The 23574-nt window shown below is 37.6% G+C and overlaps 1 protein-coding gene across 17 annotated transcripts in view; it reads left to right on the top strand.

The window, feature by feature from the left end:
* CDC14B (cell division cycle 14B) overlaps positions 1-23574 on the top strand; it is a 128295-nt gene that overhangs the window by 55272 nt on the left and 49449 nt on the right. For 13 of the 17 annotated variants that reach the window (XR_006266653.1, XM_043453424.1, XM_043453415.1 and 10 more), the window contains exons 2-4: positions 14553-14643; positions 15193-15268; positions 17157-17249. Coding sequence is in view for 16 of the 17 variants with exons in the window: in XM_043453424.1 (XP_043309359.1) it covers positions 14553-14643; positions 15193-15268; positions 17157-17249 (260 nt within the window). In the remaining variant the exon portion in view is untranslated. Of the gene's footprint in view, positions 1-12558; positions 13220-14552; positions 14644-15192; positions 15269-17156; positions 17250-23574 lie in introns of those variants that run through there. The other 4 variants (XM_043453410.1, XM_043453423.1, XM_043453421.1 and 1 more) reach the window with 4 other exon arrangements.

Here is a 23574-nt window from a genome sequence, read left to right as displayed (position 1 = left end):
ATAAATAATGATTCTATGAACCACTGTCCCTTTCTTGGTGAACATGTGTATACATTTTTGCTGCATATATCCTTAGAAGCAGAATTTTGCCCCTCCCCTGCCCCAAGTCAGAAGATGTGTGATGTTCACTCCTCATAAATACCAGTTTTCTAAAGTGGTTGTATTCTGATATTATCTTGATAGCTGCTGGTCAGAGGGAGAGGTCTATAGAGGTTTTTGTGCCATCAATTAAGTGAACTGACCCAGAAGTGATGTATTTCACCTCTGCTCATTTAATCTCAAAGGAGTAAGGACAATCCTACCATGGCCTGGAATACGGGGAACCAGAACTATTATGTTCAGCTTTTTAATCCAGGTAGATGTGTGTGTGTGTGTGTGTGTGTGTGTGTGTGTGTGAATGTTGTGACAGAGGGAGGCTTTTTTTTAGGCAGATGATTTTCTTCAGATTTTTGTTTAAGCAAATACCACAGATTTTAATATGAATTCTTATTGAGATTGTTACATAATTTGTGTTGAATTGTCTTTTAATTTCCCTTTATTGCAAGTTATTTAGAAACAGGTTTTAAATATTTTCAGGTTGATAGATTTTTGCTTGTTTTATTGTATTTTCATCAATAAACTTCAAATTTTCTTGTACTGTGGTAATTGTATGGTCTGCAAGTATGATCTTTGCTTTCCTGAATTTGTTGTGATTTCCTTGTAACCTAGTATGTGATGACTTTAGTGAATACCCTATTTTTTGAAAATTTTGTGCTCTCTGTTGAAAGTGATTGTCTTTATTTACTAGATCAAGCTTCTAATTCCTTATTTTATGTTTTGGAGGTGTGTTAGCCTATTATTATGACTTTACTAATTTTTCCTGTTTTCACTAGTTTTGTGTTATAGATTTAAGATGTTTAAGATGTGTGATGGTTGTAATCTCTTGGTAGATTATGTAATCGTGAAGCATCTTTGTCTTTATTGCTTTTGGCTGTAAATTCTATATCATCTGTTGTTGATATTGCTCTACCTGCTCTTTTTCCTAGCAACTGTGTAATGTATCATTTTCTATCCTTAAACACTTTCTGTATGGTTTTGTTTTCATTGTCTCTGTTAATATATAGGCTGAGTGTGTATGTGTTCGTTTATTTAGCTGAGTCAGGCATTAGTTGCGGCATGCAAGATCTTCCTTGTGTCATGCGGATCTTTCATTGCAGCACGTAGGTTCTTCGGTTGCGGTACAGGCCCAGGAGCTGTGTTGCAGTGTGCTTTTACATGCTCTATGGCATGTAGGATCTTAGTTCCCCAACCAGGGATCCAACCCCTGTCCCCTGCATTATAAGGTGGATTCTTAACCACTGGACCACCAGGGAAGTCTCTATGTTGAATTTTTTAAATTCAATTTGAAAAAAATTTTAATAGGTGAATTTAAATATTTTGCATGTTTTATTCTTACTGATATGTTTGGAATTATTTTGTTTTCTGATTGCCATGTTTCTTCTTGATGTTTGATGCCTTGATCATGTTTTCTTCGTTTTATTTTTTCACTTGCTCCAGTGATTTGAAAGGTATGAAAACTTTATAATTCTTCTAGTGGCTCCCTTTTTAAAAATTTGTTTATAAAATTTTTTAGAAATTTTTAGAAATATTTTTAGAAGTACAGGTGAATATGGAGACTGACATATTGTTGGGGGAGGATGTCTGGAGCATCTTTAGACAAGATTACTCTTCCCCATTTTGTTCTGGAGCAGTTGATTGAGGAACATAGGAGTTAAACATAAAAAATTAAATGTAAACTTTATTACTGGTAACATTATGGAGCTTGGTTTTTACCTATGTACATTTATATCTGTAAGCTAGTGGAATTACTTACACAAGCAGTCACTGGCATATTGGGCAATCCCAGGGATAAATTCCAGATGATGCATCTGCAAATTGGTGGAACCTCCATCATCTTGAATCCTTGGGTTACTGTGCAGAATAGAGCCTCCTCCACCGCAGCATCTGGGCTGGACATGCAGCACCAGCAAGAAACAGCCTCTTTTGTAAATTAAATTGTAAAGATTTAAGAGTTGTTTGTTGCCATGCATTATTCTAACTGATAAAGTCAACTTATAGGGCATGGAGCAGACCAAAACCATACTCACTGTAGGTAGGTAAGAAAACGAAGAGCAAGGTAGGACAATGAGGTTTCTTCTTTTGTGAATTTCTTAGTCCCAATCTCTGCCCATTTGTTTGCTGGGAGTGTTAGCTTTCTGTCTTTGATTTATAGTTCTTTGTAAATTCTGAATACTAATCTTTTGTTGCTTTCATGCATTGTACCTGTCTTCCTGGACTGTGAGTTGCCTTTTTAAATTTTGTTTTTGGGGTCTTAAAAGCAGAAGCATTAAATCTTCATATAATCAAATTTCTCAATCTTTTGCTTTATATTTTAGACTTGTTTTTTTGGTTTTATTTTTTTTTTAATCCATCTCTACCCCACTGTTTGAGTTACTTTTCTATATTTTCTTCTAGGACTTGTAAAACTTTTCTTCTTACAGCTAGGCTTTTACAGAAAATTTTTTACTTAATATTTATTTGGCTGCTCTTGGTCATAGTTGTGGTATGAGAACTCTTACTTGTGGCATGTGGGATATAGCTCCCAGACCAGGTATCTAACCTGAGCCCTCTGCATTGGGAGCACAGAGTCTTAGCCACTGGACCACCAGGGAAGTCCCTAGCTAGGCATTTTTTTTCTTCTTCTTTGGTGTGTGGTGGCCTGTGGTGTGATAATGATAGAATTTCCTTCCTCCTTCCACCCGAGACAATGTTACTCGTGTGGTTCAGTTCCTAGTCCAGTCAGTCTCTTTGCAACCCCATGGACTGCAGCACGCCAGGCTTCCCTGTCCTTCACTATATCCTGGAGTTTGCTCAGACTCATGTCCATTGAGTCAGTGATGCCATCCAACCATCTCATCCTCTGTTGGCCCCTTCTTCTCCTGCCCTCAATCTTTCCCAACATCAGGGTCTTTTCCAATGAGTCGACTCTTCTCATCAGGTGGCCAAAGTATTGGAACTTTGGCTTCAGCATTAGTCCTTCCAATGAATTTTCAGGGTTGATCCTTTAGGATTGACTGGTTTGATCTCCTTGCAGTCCAAGGGACTCTCAAAAGCCTTCTCCAGCACCACAGTTTGAAAGCATCAGTTCTTTGGTACTCAGCTTTCTTTATGGTTCAACTCTCACATCTGTACATGACTACTGGAAAAAATTATAGTTTTGACTGTGGACCTTTGTCGGTAAAGTGATGTCCCTGCTTTTTAATATGCTGTCTAGGTTTGTCATAGCTTTTCTTCCAAGGAGCAAGGGTCTTTTAATTTTGTGGCTACAATCAGAGTCTGCAGTGGTTTTGAAGCCCAAGAAAAAAAAACCTGTCATATTTCCATTTTTTCCACATCTGTTTGCCATAATGTGATGGGACCAGAGGCCATGATCTTCATTTTTTGAATGTTGAGTTTTAAGCTAGCTTTTTCACTCTCCTCTTTCACTTTGATCAAGAGGCTCTTTAGTTCCTCTTCACTTTCTGGCTTTAGGGTGGTATCATCTGCATATGTAAGGTTATTGATATTTCTCCTGGCATCCTGATTCCAGCTTGTGATTCATCCAGCATGATGTCCTCTGCATTTTGTTGTTCAGTTGCTCAGTCGTGTCTGACACTTTATGACCCAATGAACTGCAGCACACCTGGCTTCCCTGTCCTTTGGTATCTCTCAGAGTTTGCTCAAACTCATGTCCATTGAGTTGGTGATGCCATCCAACCATCTCATCCTCTATTGCCCACTTCTCCTCCCCTCAGTCTTTCTCAGCATCAGGGTCTTTTCCAATGAGTCAGCTCTTTGAATCAGGTGGCCAAAGTATTGGAGCTTCAGCTTCAGCACCAGTCCTTCCAATGAATATTCAGGGCTGAATTCCTTTAGACTGACTGATTTGATCTCCTTGCAGTCCAAGGGACTCTCAAGAGTTTTCTCCAGCACCACAGTTCAAAACCATCAGTTCTTTAGCCGTCAGCCTTTGTTATGGTCCCACTCTCACATCCATACATGAATACTGGAAAAACCAAAGCTTTGACTATATGGACTTTTGACAGCAAAGTGATGTATTTGCTTTATAAACATTGTTTAGGTTTGTCATAGCTATTCCAAGGAGCAAGCATCTTTTAACATGGCTGTAGTCATCTTCTGCATTGATTTTGGAGCCAAAGAAAATGAAATCTGACACTGTTTCCACATTTTCCTCATCTTTTACCAGGAAGTGTTAGGACTGGATGCCATGACCTTAGTTTTTTGAATGTTGAGTTTTAAGCCAGCTTTTTCCACTCTCTTCTTTCACTTTCATCAAGAGGCTGTTTAGTTCATCTTCACTTTCTGCCATTAAAGTGGTATCATCTGCATATCTGAGGTTGTTGATATTTCTTCCAGTAATTTTGATTCCAGCTTGTGATTCATCCAGCCTAGCATTTTGCATGATGTTCTCTGCATATAAGTTAAATAAGCAGGGTGACAATACATAGCTTTGACGTACTCCTTTCCCAATTTGGAACCAGTCCATTGTTCCATGTTCAGTTCCAACTGTTGCTTCTTGTCCTGTGTACAGGTTTCTCAGGAGGCAGGTAAGGTGGTCTGGTATTCCCATCTCATTAAGAATATTCCACAGTTTGCTGTGATCCACACAGTCAAAGGCTTTAGCATAGTCAATGAAGCAGAAGTAGATGTTTCTTTGGAACTCTCTTGCTTTTTCAGTGACCCAGCGGATTTTGGCTATTTGATCTCTGGTTCCTCTGCCTTTTCTAAATGCTGCTTGTAGATATGGATGTTCTCGGTTCACATACTGCTGAAGCCTAGCTTGCAGGATTTTGAGCATAATCTTGCTGGCATGAGTGCAATTGTATGGTAATTTGAACATTCTTTAGCATTGCTTTTCTTTGGGATTGGAATGAAAACTGACCTTTTCCAGTCCTTTGGCCACTGCTGAGTTTTCCAAATTTGTTGGCATAATGCATGCAACACTTTAACAGCATCATCTTTTAGGATTTGAAATGTCTCAGCTAGAATTCCATCACCTTCAATAGCTTTGTTCATAGTAATGTTTCCTAAGGCCCACTTGACTTCACAGTCCAGGATATCTTGCTCTAGGTGAATGCCCACACCATTGTGGTTATCTGGGTCATTAAGAGTTTTTTTGTAGAGTTCTGTGTATTCTTGCCACCTTTTCTTAATCTCTTCTGCTTCTATGAGGCACTTGTCACTTTTGTCCTTTATTGTGCCTATCTTTGCATGAAATGTTCCCTTGGTATCCCCAGTTTCCTTGAGGAGATCTCTGGTCTTTCCCATACTATTGTTTTCCTCTATTTCTTTGCATTGTTCCCTTAAGAAGCCTTTCTTATCTCTCCTTGCTATTCTCTGGAACTCTGCATTCAGTTGGGAATATCTTTCCCTTTCTCCTTTGCCTTTTGCTTCTCTTATTTTCTCAGCTATTTGTAAGCCCTCCACAGACAACCACTTTGCCTTTTTGCTTTTCTTTTTCTTGGGGATGATTTTGGTTACTACCCCCTGTACAATGTTATGAACCTCCATCCATAGTTCTTTAGGCACTCTGTCTACCAGATCTAATCCCTTGAATCTGTTCCATCACCTCCACTATATAATCATAAGGGATTTGATTTAGGTCATACCTGAATGGCCTAGTGGTTTTCCTTTCTTCAATTTGAGCCTGAATTTTGCTGATGATCTGAGCCACAGTCAGCTCCAGGCATTGTTTTTGCTGACTGTATAGAGTTTCTCCATCTTCAGCTGGAAAGACTTATTTCGGTACTGACTATCTGGTGATGTCCATAAGTAGAGTCTTTGCTGGTGTTACTGGAAAAGAGTGTTTGCTATGACCAGTGTGTTCTCTTGGCAAAACTTTGTTAGAATTTGCCCTGCTTCATTCTGTACTCCAAGACCAAACTTGCCTATTATTCCAGGTATCTCTTGACTTCCTAGTTTTGCATTCCAGTCCCCTATGATGAAAAGGACATCTTTTCTTGGTGTTAGTTCTATGAGGTCTTGTAGGTCTTCATAGAGTTGTTCATCTTCAGCTTCTTCGGCATTAGTGGTTGGGGCATAAACTCAGATTACTGTGATGTTGAATGGTTTGCCTTGGAAATGAAATGAGATCAGTCTGTTATTTTTGAGACTGCAACCAAGTACTGCATTTTGGACTTTTTTATTGACTATGAGGGCCACTCCATTTCTTCTAAGGGATTATTGCCCAGAGTAGTACATATAATGATCATCTGAATTAAATGTGCCCATCCTCATCCATTTTAGTTCGCTGATTCCTAAAATCTCAATGTTCACTCTGCCATCTCCTGTATGACCACATTCAGTTTACCTTGATTCATGAATCTAACAGTATGTACAACCAAATGTCACTACACCATGTGTTAAGCATTCTTACTTTTACCATGGCTTCTCAGGTGGTACAGTGGTAAAGAATCTGCCTGCCAGTGCAAGATACGTGGGTTTGATCCCTGGGTTGAGAAGATCCGCTAGAGTAGGAAATGGCAACCCACTCTAGTGTTCTTGCCTGGAAAATTCCATGGACAGAGGAGACGGGCCACAGTCCATGGGGTCACAAAGAGTCAGACGTGACTCAGTGACTGAGTGTACACACACTGTTACTATTGATCTTCAATGCTACCTGTGCCATAAGTGAAGTTTCTATGTATATGGGGTCTGCTAATGAGCTCTTATATATAATAGATGGAGATCTAGTATATGTGTCAATTCTACATGCCTAAATTATTGCAAGTTTTAATACTTGGCAGGGCAAAGGCCTCTTTCTGTTCGTTTTCAAATTGGTCTCAGTTCTTCTTGGCCCTGTGGTCTTGTAGATTAATTTTAGGATCAGCTTGTTAAGTTTTGTGAAAAGTTCTGTTGAGATTATGACAAGAATGCATTTAGTTTGAAGGAAATTACCATCTTTGTGACAGTGAATCTTCCCATTAAAAACTTGCTTTTATCTTTCCTATATTCATAAATGAACATGCACTTATATTTTTTATTAATTATTACAAGTAGTACACAGAAAAACTTTTTCTAAAGACTCCTAATCATGTAAATCAAGAAAGTTTGCAAACATTTATTTATTTATTCTAGTAGTTTGTCTACAGATCCTTTTGTATTTTCTAGACAGACAGTTGTCTATAAATAAGTACAGTTTTGTTTCTAAGTCTTCCCTCATTTCTTTTTATCTTGGCATCAGTGAGCACTTCGAGTTACTACATTTTTAAACAGAAGTCATGGTAGTAGAATTTTTGATCTTGGTTTTCATTTTAGGGAGATACTTATGAAGTTAAGGCATGAACTGTGGTATTTCCCCAAGGTATCTGGAAGATAACCTTGATCAGTTTAGAAATGTTCTCTTTTAATCCCATTGTATAAAGGATTAATTTGGAATGAGTTGATTTTAATTACTTCTTCTGTGGGTTTCTTCCATAATCTATTCATGATGTTGGACTTTTTAATGTTGAGCCACTGGTAAGATTAAATTTATTTTAATATGCTATTGGCTATTTGTATTTCTTAATTGTTTCTAGCCTTTATAGAATTTTATATTCTATTGGGTTTTTATATTGTTTTACAGATGTTATCATTGTGATCATTAACTATTATATATTTTCTGCAAGTTTCTGGTTTTTTTTTTCTTTATACCTTGAGTTTTGTGTCATGCTTAAAAGTCCCATTTAAATTATAAAATTAGTTGGTTTAATTTTTATAGTTATCTGACAACTTTTAAAAACTTACTTCATTTGGTCTTTATTTTATATAATGTAAGGTATTATATAATATAATATATTGGTACCTTGTTTTCTTTTCATACTTATAGACATTTGTCCATTACTGAGTAAGGCCTTCTTCATGACTGACTTTTTTCATATACTAGGTTTTCATATTTGCCTGGGTTCACATTTCTATGTTGCTGTGCTATTATTGTTTTAATTACTCTTGCTTTATATTGAGGCAAGTCTCTGAGGCAGGAGTTTAAAAATTTCAGGTTTCAGGCAAAAAGCCTGTGTTAAGATCCTGATTCTGCTACTTTACAAGTTTGTGACTTTGCTCAGGTTAGTTATTTTGCTTCTTTAGGTTAGGTTTCCTTTCCTGAAAAATACTGATAGTGGTAGTAGCATTTGCTTTATATTAATGGGCTGGAAGAAGCACAAGCTGGAATCAAGATTGCTGGGAGAAATATCAATAACCTCAGATAGGCAGATGACACCACCCTTATGGCAGAGAGTGAAGAGGATCTAAAAAGCCTCTTGATGAAAGTGAAAGAGGAAAGTGAAAAAGTTGGCTTAAAGCTTAACATTCAGAAAACTAAGATCATGGCATCTGGTCCCATCACCTCATGGGAAATAGATGGGGAGACAGTGGAAACAGTGTCAGACTTTTTTGGGGGGGGCTCCAAAATCACTGCAGATGGTGACTGCAGCCATGAAATGAAAAGATGCTTACTCCTTGGAAGCAAAGTTATGACCAACCTAGATAGCATATTAAAAAGCAGAGACATTACTTTGCCGACAAAGGTCCATCTGGTCAAGGCTAAGGTTTTACCAGTGGTCATGTATGGATGTGAGAGTTGGACTATAAAGAAAGCTGAGCGCCGAAAAATTGATGCTTTTGAACTGTGATGTTGGAGAAGACTCTTGAGAGTCCCTTGGACTGCAAGGAGATCCAACCAGTCCATCCTGAAGGAGATCAGTCCTGGGTGTTCGTTGGAAGGACTGATGCTGAAGCTGAAACTCCAGTACTTTGGCCACCTCATGCGAAGAGTTGACTCATTGGAAAAGACCCTGATGCTGGGAGGGATTGGGGGCAGGAGGAGAAGGGGGCGACAGAGGATGAGATGGCTGGATGGCATCACCGACTCGATGGGCATGAGTTTGAGTAAACTCCAGGAGCTGGCGATGGACAGGGAGGCCTGGTGTGCTGCGATTCATGGGGTCGCAAAGAGTCGGACACGACTGAGCGACTGAACTGAACTGAACTGAACTGAACTGAACTGAACTGAATGAGCTTATTAATGTAATACCTGGCACTAAACTCTCAGTAATTGTTAGTTGCCATTGTTTTATGAACATTTCTTCCTATGCTTCTCTTGGTTACTCCTCGTCTCAAGGAACAAAGGACTAATGATAGATGAGAGTGATGGCTATTAGCCCTCCCTGAGGGACAGTCGCTGTTCAGATGGAGCCTGTTCTTTCTTATTCCCAGGAGATGTGAATTCTCCCTCTGCTTGTCTGACAGTGAGCTCACTGAGGGAGACTTCGCTACCCCATAGGGAAGACTTGCACTTCTCCAGTTCCTCTGCCAGGACTTGTGAAGTCAGTCTGATTCCAGGGGGGAAACAGAATGGGTGGGAAGCTTACTGTGTTTAGAGTTCTTTTCATCATTTCTACTAAAAAGTAGATACTGTGTTATCATTGCCACCTGACTACTACATATATTTCTCAATCGGTTTAGAATATAACTCTCTCTGTTTTATGATTAACTGGGCTTCGCTGGTAGCTCAGACAGTAAAGAATCTGCCTGCAATGCAGGAGACCTGGGTTTGATCCCTGGATTGGGAAGATCTCCTGAAGAAGGGCATGGCTACCCACTGCAGTATTCTTGCCTGGAGAATTCCATGGACTGAGGAGCCTGGTGGGCTATACAGTCCATGGGGTCGCCAAGAGTCAGACATGACTGAGTGACTAACACTTTTCATCCCAATAGCTAGTTGTTATGTAGGAAAATGTTATTAACAAATACTTATTAAAGGAAGAGGTAGTAAACTAGAGACCCATAAGCCATATCAGAACTGTAGACAAATTTGGCACAAGGATGGATTTTGAATGTTCTTGTCAGTATTTAAAAACCATGAGATTTAATGTACTTCTACTGTATCTTTTCTGTAAAAGAAGCAGGACTGGTGACTGTGTGACAGAGCGTAGGGCAAGAAAGTTTACCACTTCAATACTTCAGTTTTGGTTTTGACAACAAACACATTAAAGGGAGGACACATGGGTTTACCATAGGATAGTAAGTTTAATCATGAACTTTTAATCAAAATGTTTTAAAGAGACCTATTTTCCAGCTCCAGTTTTCTAATAAATAGCTCTCATCCCAGTACTCTGGCCTCTATTGTAGTTTATCACAATATGACTCTCGAATAACAATTTGAGAATATCTTGTGCACAGGTAATTGGACATAAGAAAATCAGTGATTCTAACTCACCCTGTAATATGTGAAATATTTCCTTTGGGAACTAAATTTCAGGTTTGGACTTGGAGGGAAAATCTCTCCCCATTTCTATGTAACTCCTTCCAGTTTTATTTGCATTTGTTAAAAGAAACTGGATTTCAAGAGATGGTAGCACTAACCAATTCTGTTGTTTCAGTTCAATTCAGTTCAGTCGCTCAGTCGTGTCCGACTCTGCGATCCCATGAATCACAGCACACCAGGCCTCCCTGTCCATCACCATCTCCTGGAGTTTACTCAAACTCATGCCCATCGAGTCGGTGATGCCATCCAGCCATCTCATCCTCTGTCGCCCCCTTCTCCTCCTGCCCCCAATCCCTCCCAGCATCAGGGTCTTTTCCAATGAGTCAACTCTTCGCATGAGGTGGCCAAAGTACTGGAGTTTCAGCTTCAGCATCAGTCCTTCCAATGAACACCCAGGACTGATCTCCTTCAGGATGGACTGGTTGGATCTCCTTGCAGTCCAAGGGACTCTCAAGAGTCTTCTCCAACACCACACTTCAAAAGCATCAATTTTTCAGTGCTCAGCTTTCTTTATAGTCCAACTCTCACATCCATACATGACCACTGGAAAAACCATAGCCTTGACCAGACGGACCTTTGTTGGCAAAGTAATGTCTCTGCTTTTTAATATGCTATCTAGGTTGGTCATAACTTTGCTTCCAAGGAGTAAGCATCTTTTCATTTCATGGCTGCAGTCACCATCTGCAGTGATTTTGGAGCCCAAAAAAATAAAGTCTGACACTGTTTCCACTGTCTCGCCATCTATTTCCCATGAGGTGATGGGACCAGATGCCATGATCTTAGTTTTCTGAATGTTAAGCTTTAAGTCAACTTTTTCACTCTCCTCTTTCCCTTTCATCAAGAGGCTTTTTAGTTCCTCTTCACTGTCCTGTTGTTTAGAAGTGTGCAAAGGACATTTTCTAGATTGTCTCATACTGTGTTTACTGAATGCTTTGTGTCTTAATGAAGTCAGCTTTGGAAGAACACTTTTAGCCGGCAAGTTTACTTTTCAAAAACTTCATAATTTTGAATAGGTAATACATGCTACAAAATCAAAAGTTACAAAAATGAATAAATCTTTCTTACCATAACTTCCCTAATTACAGATAGTTTCCCCCTATAAAGGCAAACACCAGGTTTTTTTGTGTTTCCTTCCAGAGATATGCAAGATTTCATATACAATCGTATCCATATGTGTTTTAAATATGTAGCTATAAATCATGCAGCCTGTAAACACCTGTAAAGATGTCCATCTTGGCAATCTTGCCAGTGTTCAGTTTTCAGCCTTGGAAATTTCTTCCAAATTGCCTTTTGTTGCCCTTCATGGAGGTTGTCACAGTTTACATTCTCACCCACAGACTGTGAGAGTGACTGTGTCCCCACCTCACCAACACAGTACTTATCAAACTCCTTTGATTTTTGCCAGTCTGAAGGAAAAGTAGTACTGTATAGTTTAAATTTTATTTTTATTATTTGGCCCTAAGATAAAATTGAAGTAGGGTGTGTTCTTGAGATGGATTTAAAATATTTTTCCAGTTTATGTTGTGAATTTGTATTTATTGCCATAAGGACTATTTTCAAAATGTTTATCAGTTTAACAGATTCTCATAGCTTATAGATTTTTTCCTTTGGAATGATATTCTTCATTAAAAAATAATTCAATGTTTTGTTTTTTACACTTAAAAACATCTGGTCTGTCTGGAAGTTTAGAATAAGGTAAGGAGATAATGCAGGTTTAATTTTGAGGCAAAGATGTATATATTGTGATATATAACGTGTATATTCTATTGAGATGACAAATAAAAGTGTAATTCTTGGGAAAGAGTAGTTACTGTATTGCTTGTTCTTTTTAAGGGAGAGTCATTGCAAACATTTTTCACCGATTATTAAAATAACTCTTTTCTGTAGCAAACCTAGAATACAGAAGGAAATAAAAATCCCACATAATCCCACTACCATATTATATATAACAAAATTAGGAGCTTATTCATACTGTAACTTACTTTTGTTTTCATTGGAAACTAACATAGGTTTAGTTATTTATGTTAGTCTCTGGAGACTAACATAGGTTTAGAAAATTCTTAAATTGTCGTTTAGCATCGCATCAGAATTCCTGTTTTGTACCATCCGAATAGTTTTCTGAGGAGAAATCTAAGGCCTTTCGCAGAATGAATGGCCTCTGCTTTAGGCCTACCTTTAAATTTTGAACAGTTTTGAAAAGGCCCCTTTAAAAGCAGACACCAGCCGTCAGGCGAGCCACTCAGCGAGTCTCCACCCCAGAGTGGAGGGAGCTCCAGGCCCGCGGGGTCCTCGAGGCCGGGCGCCGACCTCTCGGTGCGGCCTGGCTGTAGCGTCCCCTGGTGGCGGCGGCGAGGACGGCCGAGCAGAAGGTTGGGGGGTCAGATCCACCGCCAAGCCCTTCTCTTCCGAGAAATCCTTTTAATCGGTTTGGAAGCCGCTTTCTTAACCAGGCCCGCGTTTGCCTCTGTGACCTTCTGCTGCACCTCGCGACTTTGAGTAGAGACTTGCGGCGCTGGAGGGGCCTGGGCGCTGCAGACGACCGACCGCCGAGTGGCCCCGAGGCGGGGCGAAACTCAGCCCGGGCGGCTGGGGCTGGTTTCCGCACCCGTCCCTCACCACCCAGCGTCTGGGGCGCTTGCGAAGTTTCTAACTTCCGGGGTTGGTTTTCCTGAGCTTGAGGTGGGGTGGCCGACCGAGGGGCGTCGCTGTGCCGAGTGTTTGGGCGCGGCCCTTTAAACTTTTTTGCTTTTTAAACTTCGGGGGTGTGGTCGCGGCCCTCCTCTCTCCGCGAGTTGCTCCCTGGCCGCCCGGTACTTCCCTCCGCCCCGCCTTCCAGATGCAGTGGAGTCATGAGCCGGGAGGGTGCAGGGACCCCTTTGGTGGCCGAGGTGATCAAAGGTGAGTGCGGAGGGCGCGCCTCTGGGACACCCCCTGTTTAGAGGGCATCGGGCAGTGCCCAGGGGTCGAGGAACCCCTATTGCTGCTCAAGACGCGCCTTTAAACTTTGGGACCAGGGCCGAGGCTGTCTCGTGGGCGTGGGTGGCCTCCCGGGACTCCTAGTGCTCAGACGTGGTCCTGCTTTGGGGGTGAATCCGCATTGACGTGTGCACTTGGGACCCTTGTGTCCTTACACCAGGGCGCGTAGGCTCGCCACCTCGGAGAAAATCCCTGGTCGCTGTGCATGGGGATCAAGGGTCATTTGTGGTTGAAAAGGAGTAAGCTCCGTCATCTGTTTGAGTGTTTGTGGTTGCAAGACGTTTTAGTTGACGCATTCACAGGAAAAATATAGCAATTGTGTGCACTGAATTGTAAGCAAAAATTGCTTAAATTACTATTTGGGGAAAGGATGCCAGCTGGCATCTGTTGTTTCTTAACTATTTTAGGGGTTGTACTTGATTTTGCCATAATTTGAATTAAGTATTCTACTAGCACTACTGTTAGTATTACTACTACTAGTTATTGCGGCATACGGCTTCCCCAAGGATTTTTAGGCAACTCTTTTTGGGGTGGGGCGGGAAAGGAAGGGTGGAGCCTCCTAGCATTACTCTGTTAACATTCTTGCTAAACCTCACAGCAGCCTAACTTCATTTGTGCAATGCAGGTTCATGTCAAACACATCGTATAGAAAACTGTCATTGCCTCTGTTATAATGGTAATTTGTCTGATTGTAAAAATCATTACAGAGGTAGTGATTCCGGATCAAAAAAAGTGACCCACAAGAACACTGGATAAACAGGATTTGTTTTGTGTTCTATAGCCATAAACATTAATTTTGAAGCAATTTTGAGAGCGTTGTCTTTCTGCTTAAAACATAGCTTCTTATTGAAATAACTTTTTAGGATGTCTTGAAAATATAGCGAAATATAGGGAGAATCATCAAGGCTGGTGGTCTAGCCATGAAATGCCTGCTGCCTTGATGAAATTTTTTAATCTAGAATAGCTAACATTTTGGGATGAGAGGTTCATCCAAAAATTAAGTCGTATCACTATGTGAAAAGTTGCTTACTCTTCTTGAAACTAATATTGAAGGCAACTTCTCCGTTTTAAAAATTGCTTATTTATTATTACCCACCAAAATAGAATATTTTGAAGTTACCCATTGATACCCTTACCATAGGTAAAACATGCATGGAAAAAAAATTTTTTACTTCATTTGAAAAGAGTTGCATCATGATATATGAAACGTTTTTAATAATGTGAAGGAAGGAACATTACAATTTTTCCATTTCAGATCGCCTTTGTTTTGCCATTCTCTTCAGCAGACCAAAGAGTTCATCAAATGTACATTATTTCAGCATAGATAATGAACTTGAATATGAAAAGTAAGTATTGCTTTTTAAAAGATTGTTAGTAACTTTTTTTTATTTTGGAAAATCTAAAGGTATGTTTATAAAATTGGAACATTGTAAATCTGTTCATCATTAGTTGCAGGATGCTGATTTTAATCTTTGGTAATAAAATAGATCCTTAGGAGGGGAAAAATCAAAAAGTGAAAGGATTCTCCTAAATTTAACAATTTACATTTGAAATTCTAATAGTTTACAGTATAATGAAATTTAAACTAGTGTACTAAGATGATTTTGCCAGTGGAAAAATGTGTGGGAAAATAGCCTTTTTTATTCAAAAAGTATTTTCATGTATCATTTGAGGTTAGATTTAAAGGTGGTGTAGCGCTTATCATGTTTTTTATTAGTCATCTTTTATCACAGTATTTCTTCTGTTATAAGGCAGTAACCTTTAAGTTATATGACCTATAATAATTTGATGTGTACTTTCTTCCTTTATTTTGATCTCGTAGCTACAAAAAGGCAGTTAGTTATATGCAAAGCATCTGGAACACACATACACATTTTTGTGTTTCATTTTTGCAGCTTCTACGCAGATTTTGGACCACTCAATCTAGCAATGGTTTACAGATATTGCTGCAAGATAAATAAGAAATTAAAGGTAAAGTACTTTTTACTGAGGTTTCACTTAAGTAATCATTATTAGCCTGATCTTGTGGGGAGGAGGGGGAATCTATTTTTAAAAAGGCAATGTCAAGTTTTTCACTCCAGTGGTGTTTGGGACATACATGTGGTTTATTGTTTTATGAAGTCATAATGTATCTATTTTTCTAGAGTTTTGATGGAATGGTTTAAGTTTGGGTCATTCGATTCTGATTTAGATTGGTGATGTTTAGATACTTGAAAAGCCAAAGTGGAAGTTGTTAATAAAGTGAATCTCTTACTGTCTGAGCTAATAGAACTGATAGCTAACAAGAGAAGCTTTCCTTCCTTTGGTCATTGTTCTTTCTCCCTTCACTGTGATAGGGAATGTTAGGAGACTAAGAGAAATCAGTTCATCTTACTTTATTATACCTTGGCTCTCTCATGACATTTTACTGCTTGTGACTCTTCACCTTGACCCTTTACACATATGATTAAGGAGTTGGGAAACAGGAGCAAACAGCATATATTTAAGATTGTATCACTAAAGTATAAGAGTGTATTACTGTTGGTTTGAACTTAGATGTTATTGATTTATTTTTTTAAAAACTTTGAATTATTAGTTATATAAAATAAAAAGTTTATAAACTGCTAGCAATTCCAAGAGTCACAAGTAGAAATTCTCAAGTAGAAATACTGGATTTGGGGCAGGTACTTTTTAAAACAAGTTTATTCAGTTGATTATTTATTAGACTACTACACAGAAATAAAACTAAAAGTTATATTACATTGAAAATTAATTAGTGAGTAAGGCAGATGTTTCCTCCCTTGAACATCAGGCTTAAAATTCCACATCAGAAATACTTGGCCATCTAAGGACTTCTATCCTTTGGGTCAATGAAGATTACATTCATCCTTTTTTCAAAATTAAACAATCATTAATATTTCCTAGAACAACTTGTAGAGTATTGACCATCCAACCTGATTGAAACTTTGATTCCTGTTCAATTAATAGTGATAAAATGTGTTGAGAATTTATAGTAAGAGTGTCTTATGCTTATGTTGCTTGAGGGCTGGTTGGGTGGTTTTTTTTTTTTTAAATCAACTTGGATCTCTTACTCTGTGTAAACAACTAAAGGAAAATTCATCATGTACATGTTCATCACTGAAATACCCAAACACTGGCTCACAGAAGTGAAGGAATACTGTGCTTATTCAGCTGAATATGTCCTATTTCTTACCCTTAACTGAAATATTTCAACTCAAGTTAGTGAAGTACATGTAAGGAAGTACTAACAAATCATGTTGTTCCTTTGATTTTACTTTCTATATCCTTTTTATTTTTAACTTGATCAAGAACAGAACATTAGCAACACCCCGGGAACAGCCCGTTTACACTCTCCTGGTTATCTCTGTACCACCCTCCTCACTCCACTCCTCCCTACCCCATTCACTATCCTGGTTTCTAACAGAATGAATTATTTTACCTATTTTTGTACCCTTTTAATTTAAGAGTTTCAGGCATAGATTTTTTAAAAAAATCAGACAATAGGGAAAGGAAAGATCTCTTTTACTGCCTTTTCCAGCTTTTATGTATTCTTTCAGAGATAGTCTATACTTAGAAAGTGTATCTGTTTGTATCTCCTCTTTTTAAAAAAATTGAAGTGTGGTTGATTTATGTTATATTAGTTTCAGGTATCTCCTCTCCCACTCTTTAATTGTACATTTGTTCTATTCCAAGAGTATGTCTTTTATGGGAATGTACATGGTATTTTTGAGTATCAATTTAAAAAGTCTTTCTGAATGCTTCAACATGTGAGATCCAGAATTTATTTTAATCACAAAATAAAGTTTTCAAAAACTTGAAATTAGAAAGGAAATACTAACAACTGTTTATTTTTATGCAGTCCATTACAATGATGAGGAAGAAAATTATACATTTTACTGGCCCTGATCAGAGAAAACAAGCAAATGCTGCTTTCCTTGTTGGATGTTATATGGTAAGTATTTAACTACTTTTCTAATATATTAGTGAAAATATGTACAGCAGTGGTACTGGTAGTTGGCATTTTGATATTACTTTTTTCTAAGACATCTTGATCTCTTGCCAGAAAGAACATCTTTTGCTTTATAAAAATTGACCAAGTGGGAAAGTCTATGGAGAGGGTAAGAGGCATATGGGAGATGTCTAACCTACTCAGTTTTGCTGTTCTGAACCGGAAACTGCTTTTTAAAAAGTCTATTTTTTAAAAAAAAAATCAACTAGTGTGAATACCTTTTTAAGCATTATGGCACTTAAGTTTAGAAAATAATGACCCAAAGCTGTGTTTCTATTAAGTCATGATACATGTAGTAAAGTTATGAAAGTAGAGTCAGGATTTCGATTGGTTTATAAAAACAAAACCAAAATACATAAAAAGTGTATCACATGTGGTTAGAGTTCTTTATAATTTGAGTACAGGCAATATTTCCCCAACTGAGATATGATTCCGAACATGTCAAAAAGCATATAGCAGAAGGATATGGCATGTCAGTATTTTAGGAAAATGATAACATACTGTGTAGATTATATATAGCATTGAGTTGGGTGGTCTGTTTAGGTCATTGGAAGATTATTTTGGAATAGCCAGTATTTCATGAGTTATGAATTTCATTTATTTGTAAATATCATGGAAAGGATTTGGTTATTTAGAGTCAGGTTTTGTTTAGTAGTTAGTGCATTCGTCTCTAGGAGTACCTAAGTAACAGATTTCCCTAAATAAGCCAAGAGGTCCTTCTGGAGTGGTGGTCTTCATGTTTTTGGTGGTGTGGAACCTAGCTGCCCTACTAAGTGGGGAAAAATATCAAGTAGTTATTCTAGATAAAAAAGCGTTGGTGCTGGAGTTCTTGAGGTAAGTTGTTTCTTCCCCCCAGGTTCCTTTTGTCATGCTTTCACTTAAAACTATTTTTCTGATGTGTAGTTTGAAAATTTGGAATTTACAGTGATTAGACCAAAAAGCTCATGGTACTTGTTGAAATTGCACCTCAAAATAGTTGAATAGTTTTCTTTTCTGTATTTATGGTATATCATTAACAACAATGACTAAGGCCTTTTGGGGGTTTGCGTTTGTTTATGTTCGCAAAAGTAATCGAGAGAAGCAATTCTGAGATAACTAAGTTTTATTATCATCTCTGAATGTATGAAACACAGGTTGTAGATTATGTTTCTTACAATTTGGTTTTTGTAAGCTTACCCAGATAAGGACTTGTCATCTTTCCTAATGCTTATTGTACTTAGCAGCAAAACTCCTGAAGGGGCAGTGGTGGTGGCAGGAGGCTATGCAGGATCCCAAGAGAAAGGGAATGAAGGAGGTAGCTGTTTTCAGTGGGATATTTGGCCCCATTACTTGGCTAGTCACTGGGGAGAGGAACACCACAGATTAAACTGTGATAGCTTTCCAGGAAAAAGGACATAGCCAGAATTCTTGGTGTTCATAAAGTATTAAAGGGAACCCTGAAGAAATGGCTTTTGGTGTAACAGTAACAGGAGAAAAATCTGGAATGGCTGAAGTCGTTTCATTTAAGAGAATGTTCTCCTGAGCAGAACACACAGAGCTCTCCTGGACTCCTTTGGGGTCGGTTGGTTGTCTCTCTCTGGTCAGATGAGATGATCTCTAAAATGGTGGGATCAAAAAAAATAAAATGGTGGGATCTGGAGTAAGCCAGATATGGTGACTTCAGTGTGAAAGAATCTTAGAGAGTAGCTGCGGGTATGGTGGGAACCAAGGATTGTCTTAGAAATAAAACACTTCATAATTTTATAAATAAGAAATCTCTCTTTTTAGATTTTTTGCTGTTTTTTTTTTAATAGCTAGTGAAAAAACTAGCTATAGATCAATACCCATTAGCATATTGATTGAAAATGTGTTGGCATACTGGTTCCCAGTTTGGTGTTAGCCTTTTGACTTTGTTTATGGTTGTATTTTGGCATGTACAAGTTTATTTTTCTGCAGCTAATATGTTTTAGATTTAGAAATCCTTCCAGGGTTTTACACTCCCAGGTTAGCACTGATTTAACTGGTTAGGAAAGGGCCAAGTAAACAGTTACACTTGAGTTCATTCCTCTGTTCAGTTAGAAGCCAGCTTGGCAGGAGGTTTATGGCTCTTGGCTGTAGCAAATGACTTTGTAGCCATGACTGGCTGGCTCAAGTAGGAGATTGGGGCTATAATGATGCTAGGTGGGGAAACAGGCGAAAAACTTCTAAGAAAAGGAGATTTATTAAGAGTAGCAAAGGAGTGTCAAGACATAAGTGTGGATACCCCAAGTAAGTAAGTAAGTAAGTGGTATAGGTTTGATCTGATTGAAGACTATGGAGTTCTCCGATTAAAGATTTATAGAGATGAGTGAGAATTCCTTAAAAATTGACCTTCAGGTCTGATGACCTTTTCTGGAGTTGTTTGAGGAATTTTGGAGATAATAAGGCTTCTTAATGACTGACTTAGAGGGTGGTGTAGTAATATTAAAACAAAAGCAAAAAGTCTGGAGGAAGTACAGTCAGGAAGAAGTATTCCAAATGGACTGATTCTGTTTAAAAGGACTGACTATCCTTTTATTAAACTCTGAGCCTCTGAAAGGAACCATTCTCCCTTCATCCTTGTATACTCAAAAAGACCTAATAGAGGGTGTGGAGAGAGTCAGAGGATAAAGTTAGTAATTCTGTTTATTTTTTTACCCTAACAACAGAAGCAGTTAGGCTTTACAAATACTTAAAATACTCAAATACTTAAAATAGGATTGACATGTCCGTACTTATATTTAGTCCTTTTGTCAGATGGTCAGGCACCATGTGTGGTGTAAGAAATAAGAAGAACGGCTTGACTTTTCAATGTGTTTCTAACTATTAAGTTTATGTGGCCTGGTAAATGGATTTGCCAGTTATCTGAAATATTAGATTCTTGGATAACAAATTAGGGTAAAACTAAAAATCTTTTTGTATCACTCACAATAAAAGAGTTGAGGGACATAAAAGAAAACTGAGTTTTGTGTGTTTTGTTTTTTTTTTTTTTTGAGAAAAGGATAATTTAATCGTAGCATTTTACAAAATGCTAAGTTTGCTGCCCTGTTGTGATAAGTCAGTGGCTGTTTCCTAGCCAGATTTTGGGGTGGTGGTACTTTAACCTGTCATTTCAAGTAAGGATGAAATTCTAAGTGGAAAAGTAAATGCTTTTCAAAACAAGTTTACTTTTGTGAGAGCATTTCGGAAAAAAAAGTTTGAAACTTTGTCATTTTGTTATAAAAAATGTGTATAAAACCCATGTTCGGACCTTTGAGAAACTTAGAAAAATTTCTTTTAAAAGATACTTTTATCTTTATAGAAGCAGTATATGTTCACCAGTATAATTTTATCACATGACTGTTTTTAGTCAGTGATCTGTTCTTTCATTTCAGTACATGTTTCATCATCTGTATACCCAGATTATATTTGTATTTCTCAATTAATCCAAAATGTCTACACCAATATCTAATTCAGGACCATGGTTGTTGTGTACTTAAATCTCTCTCACACATGGTCCTTTTTAGCTAACACTGATTTTTTTGTTTGTTTGTTAAGAAACCAGATCTAGTTTCTTACAGAAAGTTCCACCTTTTGAATTTCTCTGGTTTCTTCTTTGTGGTTTTATTTTTTGTTGTTGTTCTTTTTCTTTTTTTCCCTCTGTGGTATTTTTTTTTTTTTTTTTTTGTAATATTTTTTTAAACTTGTTTCTCCATTATTTGTATTTCTTGTGAACTGAAAGATGTAACAATAGGTTTGCATTAGTAGCATATGTTGTATCAATCAGAAAACATAGAATACCTACATTACCATTAGTGATGCTAAAAATGGCCACTGGATTAAGTGCTAACCATCAAATCTCTTCAATGTATTGTTTTGTCCTTATGATTTAAACATTCTATGTGGGGTGATTTTGGAACTGTTTGTATATTCAGTTCCCTATCAACCGTGCATCTTGGTGTTTTAAACAGTCGAATATGCTTGATTGAATCAATCATTTTACTGAGGTTTCAGTATAACATTTTTCTAATTATTCATTCTTCTTTCACTTATTAGCTGGCTTACTTTTATGGGAATTAAGCTTTCCCTCATTCATTTGGGACTCTGGTTACCCTGAAACCAATTTTCTTACCGAGAAGGCAGAATGAATAGCCAGTTGCCTTTAATAACTGGTTTCTGAAGTAAAGTATTACATTAATAGCCACAAAACAAAATTTTAAAACCAGCTTTAACAATATTTCAATGGGTTTTTAACTCATTTGCTAAATATTTGAAAAATGTGCAGCACTATTCTAGCATCTATCGATTACCATTTAGGAAATTGGAAATTTACTAACCAAATGTGTACATCATTGCGGAACAGGATTAAAAAACGAGTGTAATCATTCCTGCACTTGCATTTACATATCATGGTAAATGATATATAATGATATATTGAAGGGATTTGATTGTTGTTTTTCAATCATTAAATCATGTCCAACTCTTTGTCTCCTCGTGGACTACAGCACTCCAGGCTTCCCTGTTCTTCACCAGCTCTGAGTCTGCTCAAACTCATGTCTGTTGAGTTTGTGATGCCATCTAATTCACCGTCTGTCTCCCCCTTCTCCTCCTGCCCTCAATCTTTCCCAATCAGAGTCTTTTCCAGTGAGTCAGCTCTTCGCATTAGGTGGCCACAGGATTAGAGCTTCAGCTTCAGTACCAGTCCTCCAATAAATGTTCAGGGTTGATTTCCTTTAGGATTGACTGGTTTGATCTCCTTGCTGTCCAAGGGACTCTCAAGAGTCCTCCAGCACAGCAGTTCGAAAGCATCAATTCTTTAGTGCTTGGCCTTCTTATGGTCCAACTTCACATCTGTACATGACTACTGAAAAAAAACCCATAGGTTTGACTATGTGGATCTTTGTCAGCAAAATGATTCTCTGCTTTTTAATACGCTAAGTTATCATAGCTTTTCTTCCAGCGAGCAAGTGTCTTTTAATTTCATGGCTGCAGTCAGCCTCTGCAGTGATTTTGGAACCCAGGAAAACAAAGTTTGTCACTGTTTCCATTTTTTCCCCCATTTTGGATGCCATGATCTTACTTTTTTGAATGCTGAATTTTAAGCCAGCTTTTTCATTCTCCTCTTTCACCGTTATCAAGAGGGCTTCTAGGGATTTGATGGTTAACACCTAATCCAGTGGCCATTTTTAGCACCAATAATGGTAATTTAGGTAGTCTCTTTTCTGATGTGATACAACATATACTAATGCACAAGCCTATTGATATAGCTTCCACTTCACAAGAAATACATAGAATGGAGAAACAAATTTTAAAGACTGTCTTTTTCAGTTACCACAGCCATTAAAAATCAAGAATTGAAATAGCTGAACTTGCCCCTAAGCTTTTAAATCAAGATTTTTAAAAATTGAAGTATATCAATCACATTAAAATTTATTAATATTTTAGTGAACAATTTTTAACATAATTACAATATATGATGATTCATTTCAGAAATGTCACCTTTTCTATTTAGTTTTTTATGTGTAGACTTTGTAATAATGGTGGTATGTTATGACACTAGTAGGAATAAACATTAATTTCTAGTTGCAAACAGCTGTTTGGAAGAGGCCATTGTAAAGGGTTTAGAGATTTCATTTCAGAAGTTGAAGGATTTAGGTTCAAATTGAGCTTGCTTTTAATTTCGGTCTGGTAGACTATTTGGCACAAATTAAGCATTTACTAAATGTAATTTTCTTTTTTTTTTTTGTTCTGCCTGCCATTATTACACCTTAAATCTGCTTTTTATATTAAAAAACAAAAATGATACCATTGTATTTTACTGATTATCAGCTTTGGTTATATCTTACTGTCTCAACATTTATATTTTCCTACACATATACAGTACTTAGCTCTTCCATAGGTTAAATGTACTTTTGATTTTTTTTTTTTTAAATGTACTTTTGAGAACTTGCCTGGGAAATTAACCGTTGTTTCTAACATTTTCTGTAGTGAAAGCATCCTGAGTGTAAAATAAATGACACAAGCAAACTGTTGGTACATAATTTGCCAGTTTGCCCTCTTGTAATGTTTAATAGATTACTTTGTAGAGCTAATTATGATAACATACAGATTCCCTGTTCAAAATGTCATTCTCTATTACTATATTTTTGTTTTAAGCAATTTTTATAGCCTTCAGAATGGTTTGCTTGTAAACATTTATACCAAAAATTGTGATACTAATGACATTCTAGGAATATATTTAATTCAGCCATCTGTGAGTAGAATCTTAAATTTCATTGAATTCGAGCTGGCT

The sequence above is a fragment of the Cervus canadensis genome, chromosome 30 (genome assembly GCF_019320065.1).
Source record: "Cervus canadensis isolate Bull #8, Minnesota chromosome 30, ASM1932006v1, whole genome shotgun sequence".
Lineage (NCBI taxonomy): Eukaryota > Metazoa > Chordata > Mammalia > Artiodactyla > Cervidae > Cervus > Cervus canadensis.
Note: the sequence above shows the minus strand (reverse complement) of the source record. Positions and strands in the feature narration are given on the sequence as shown.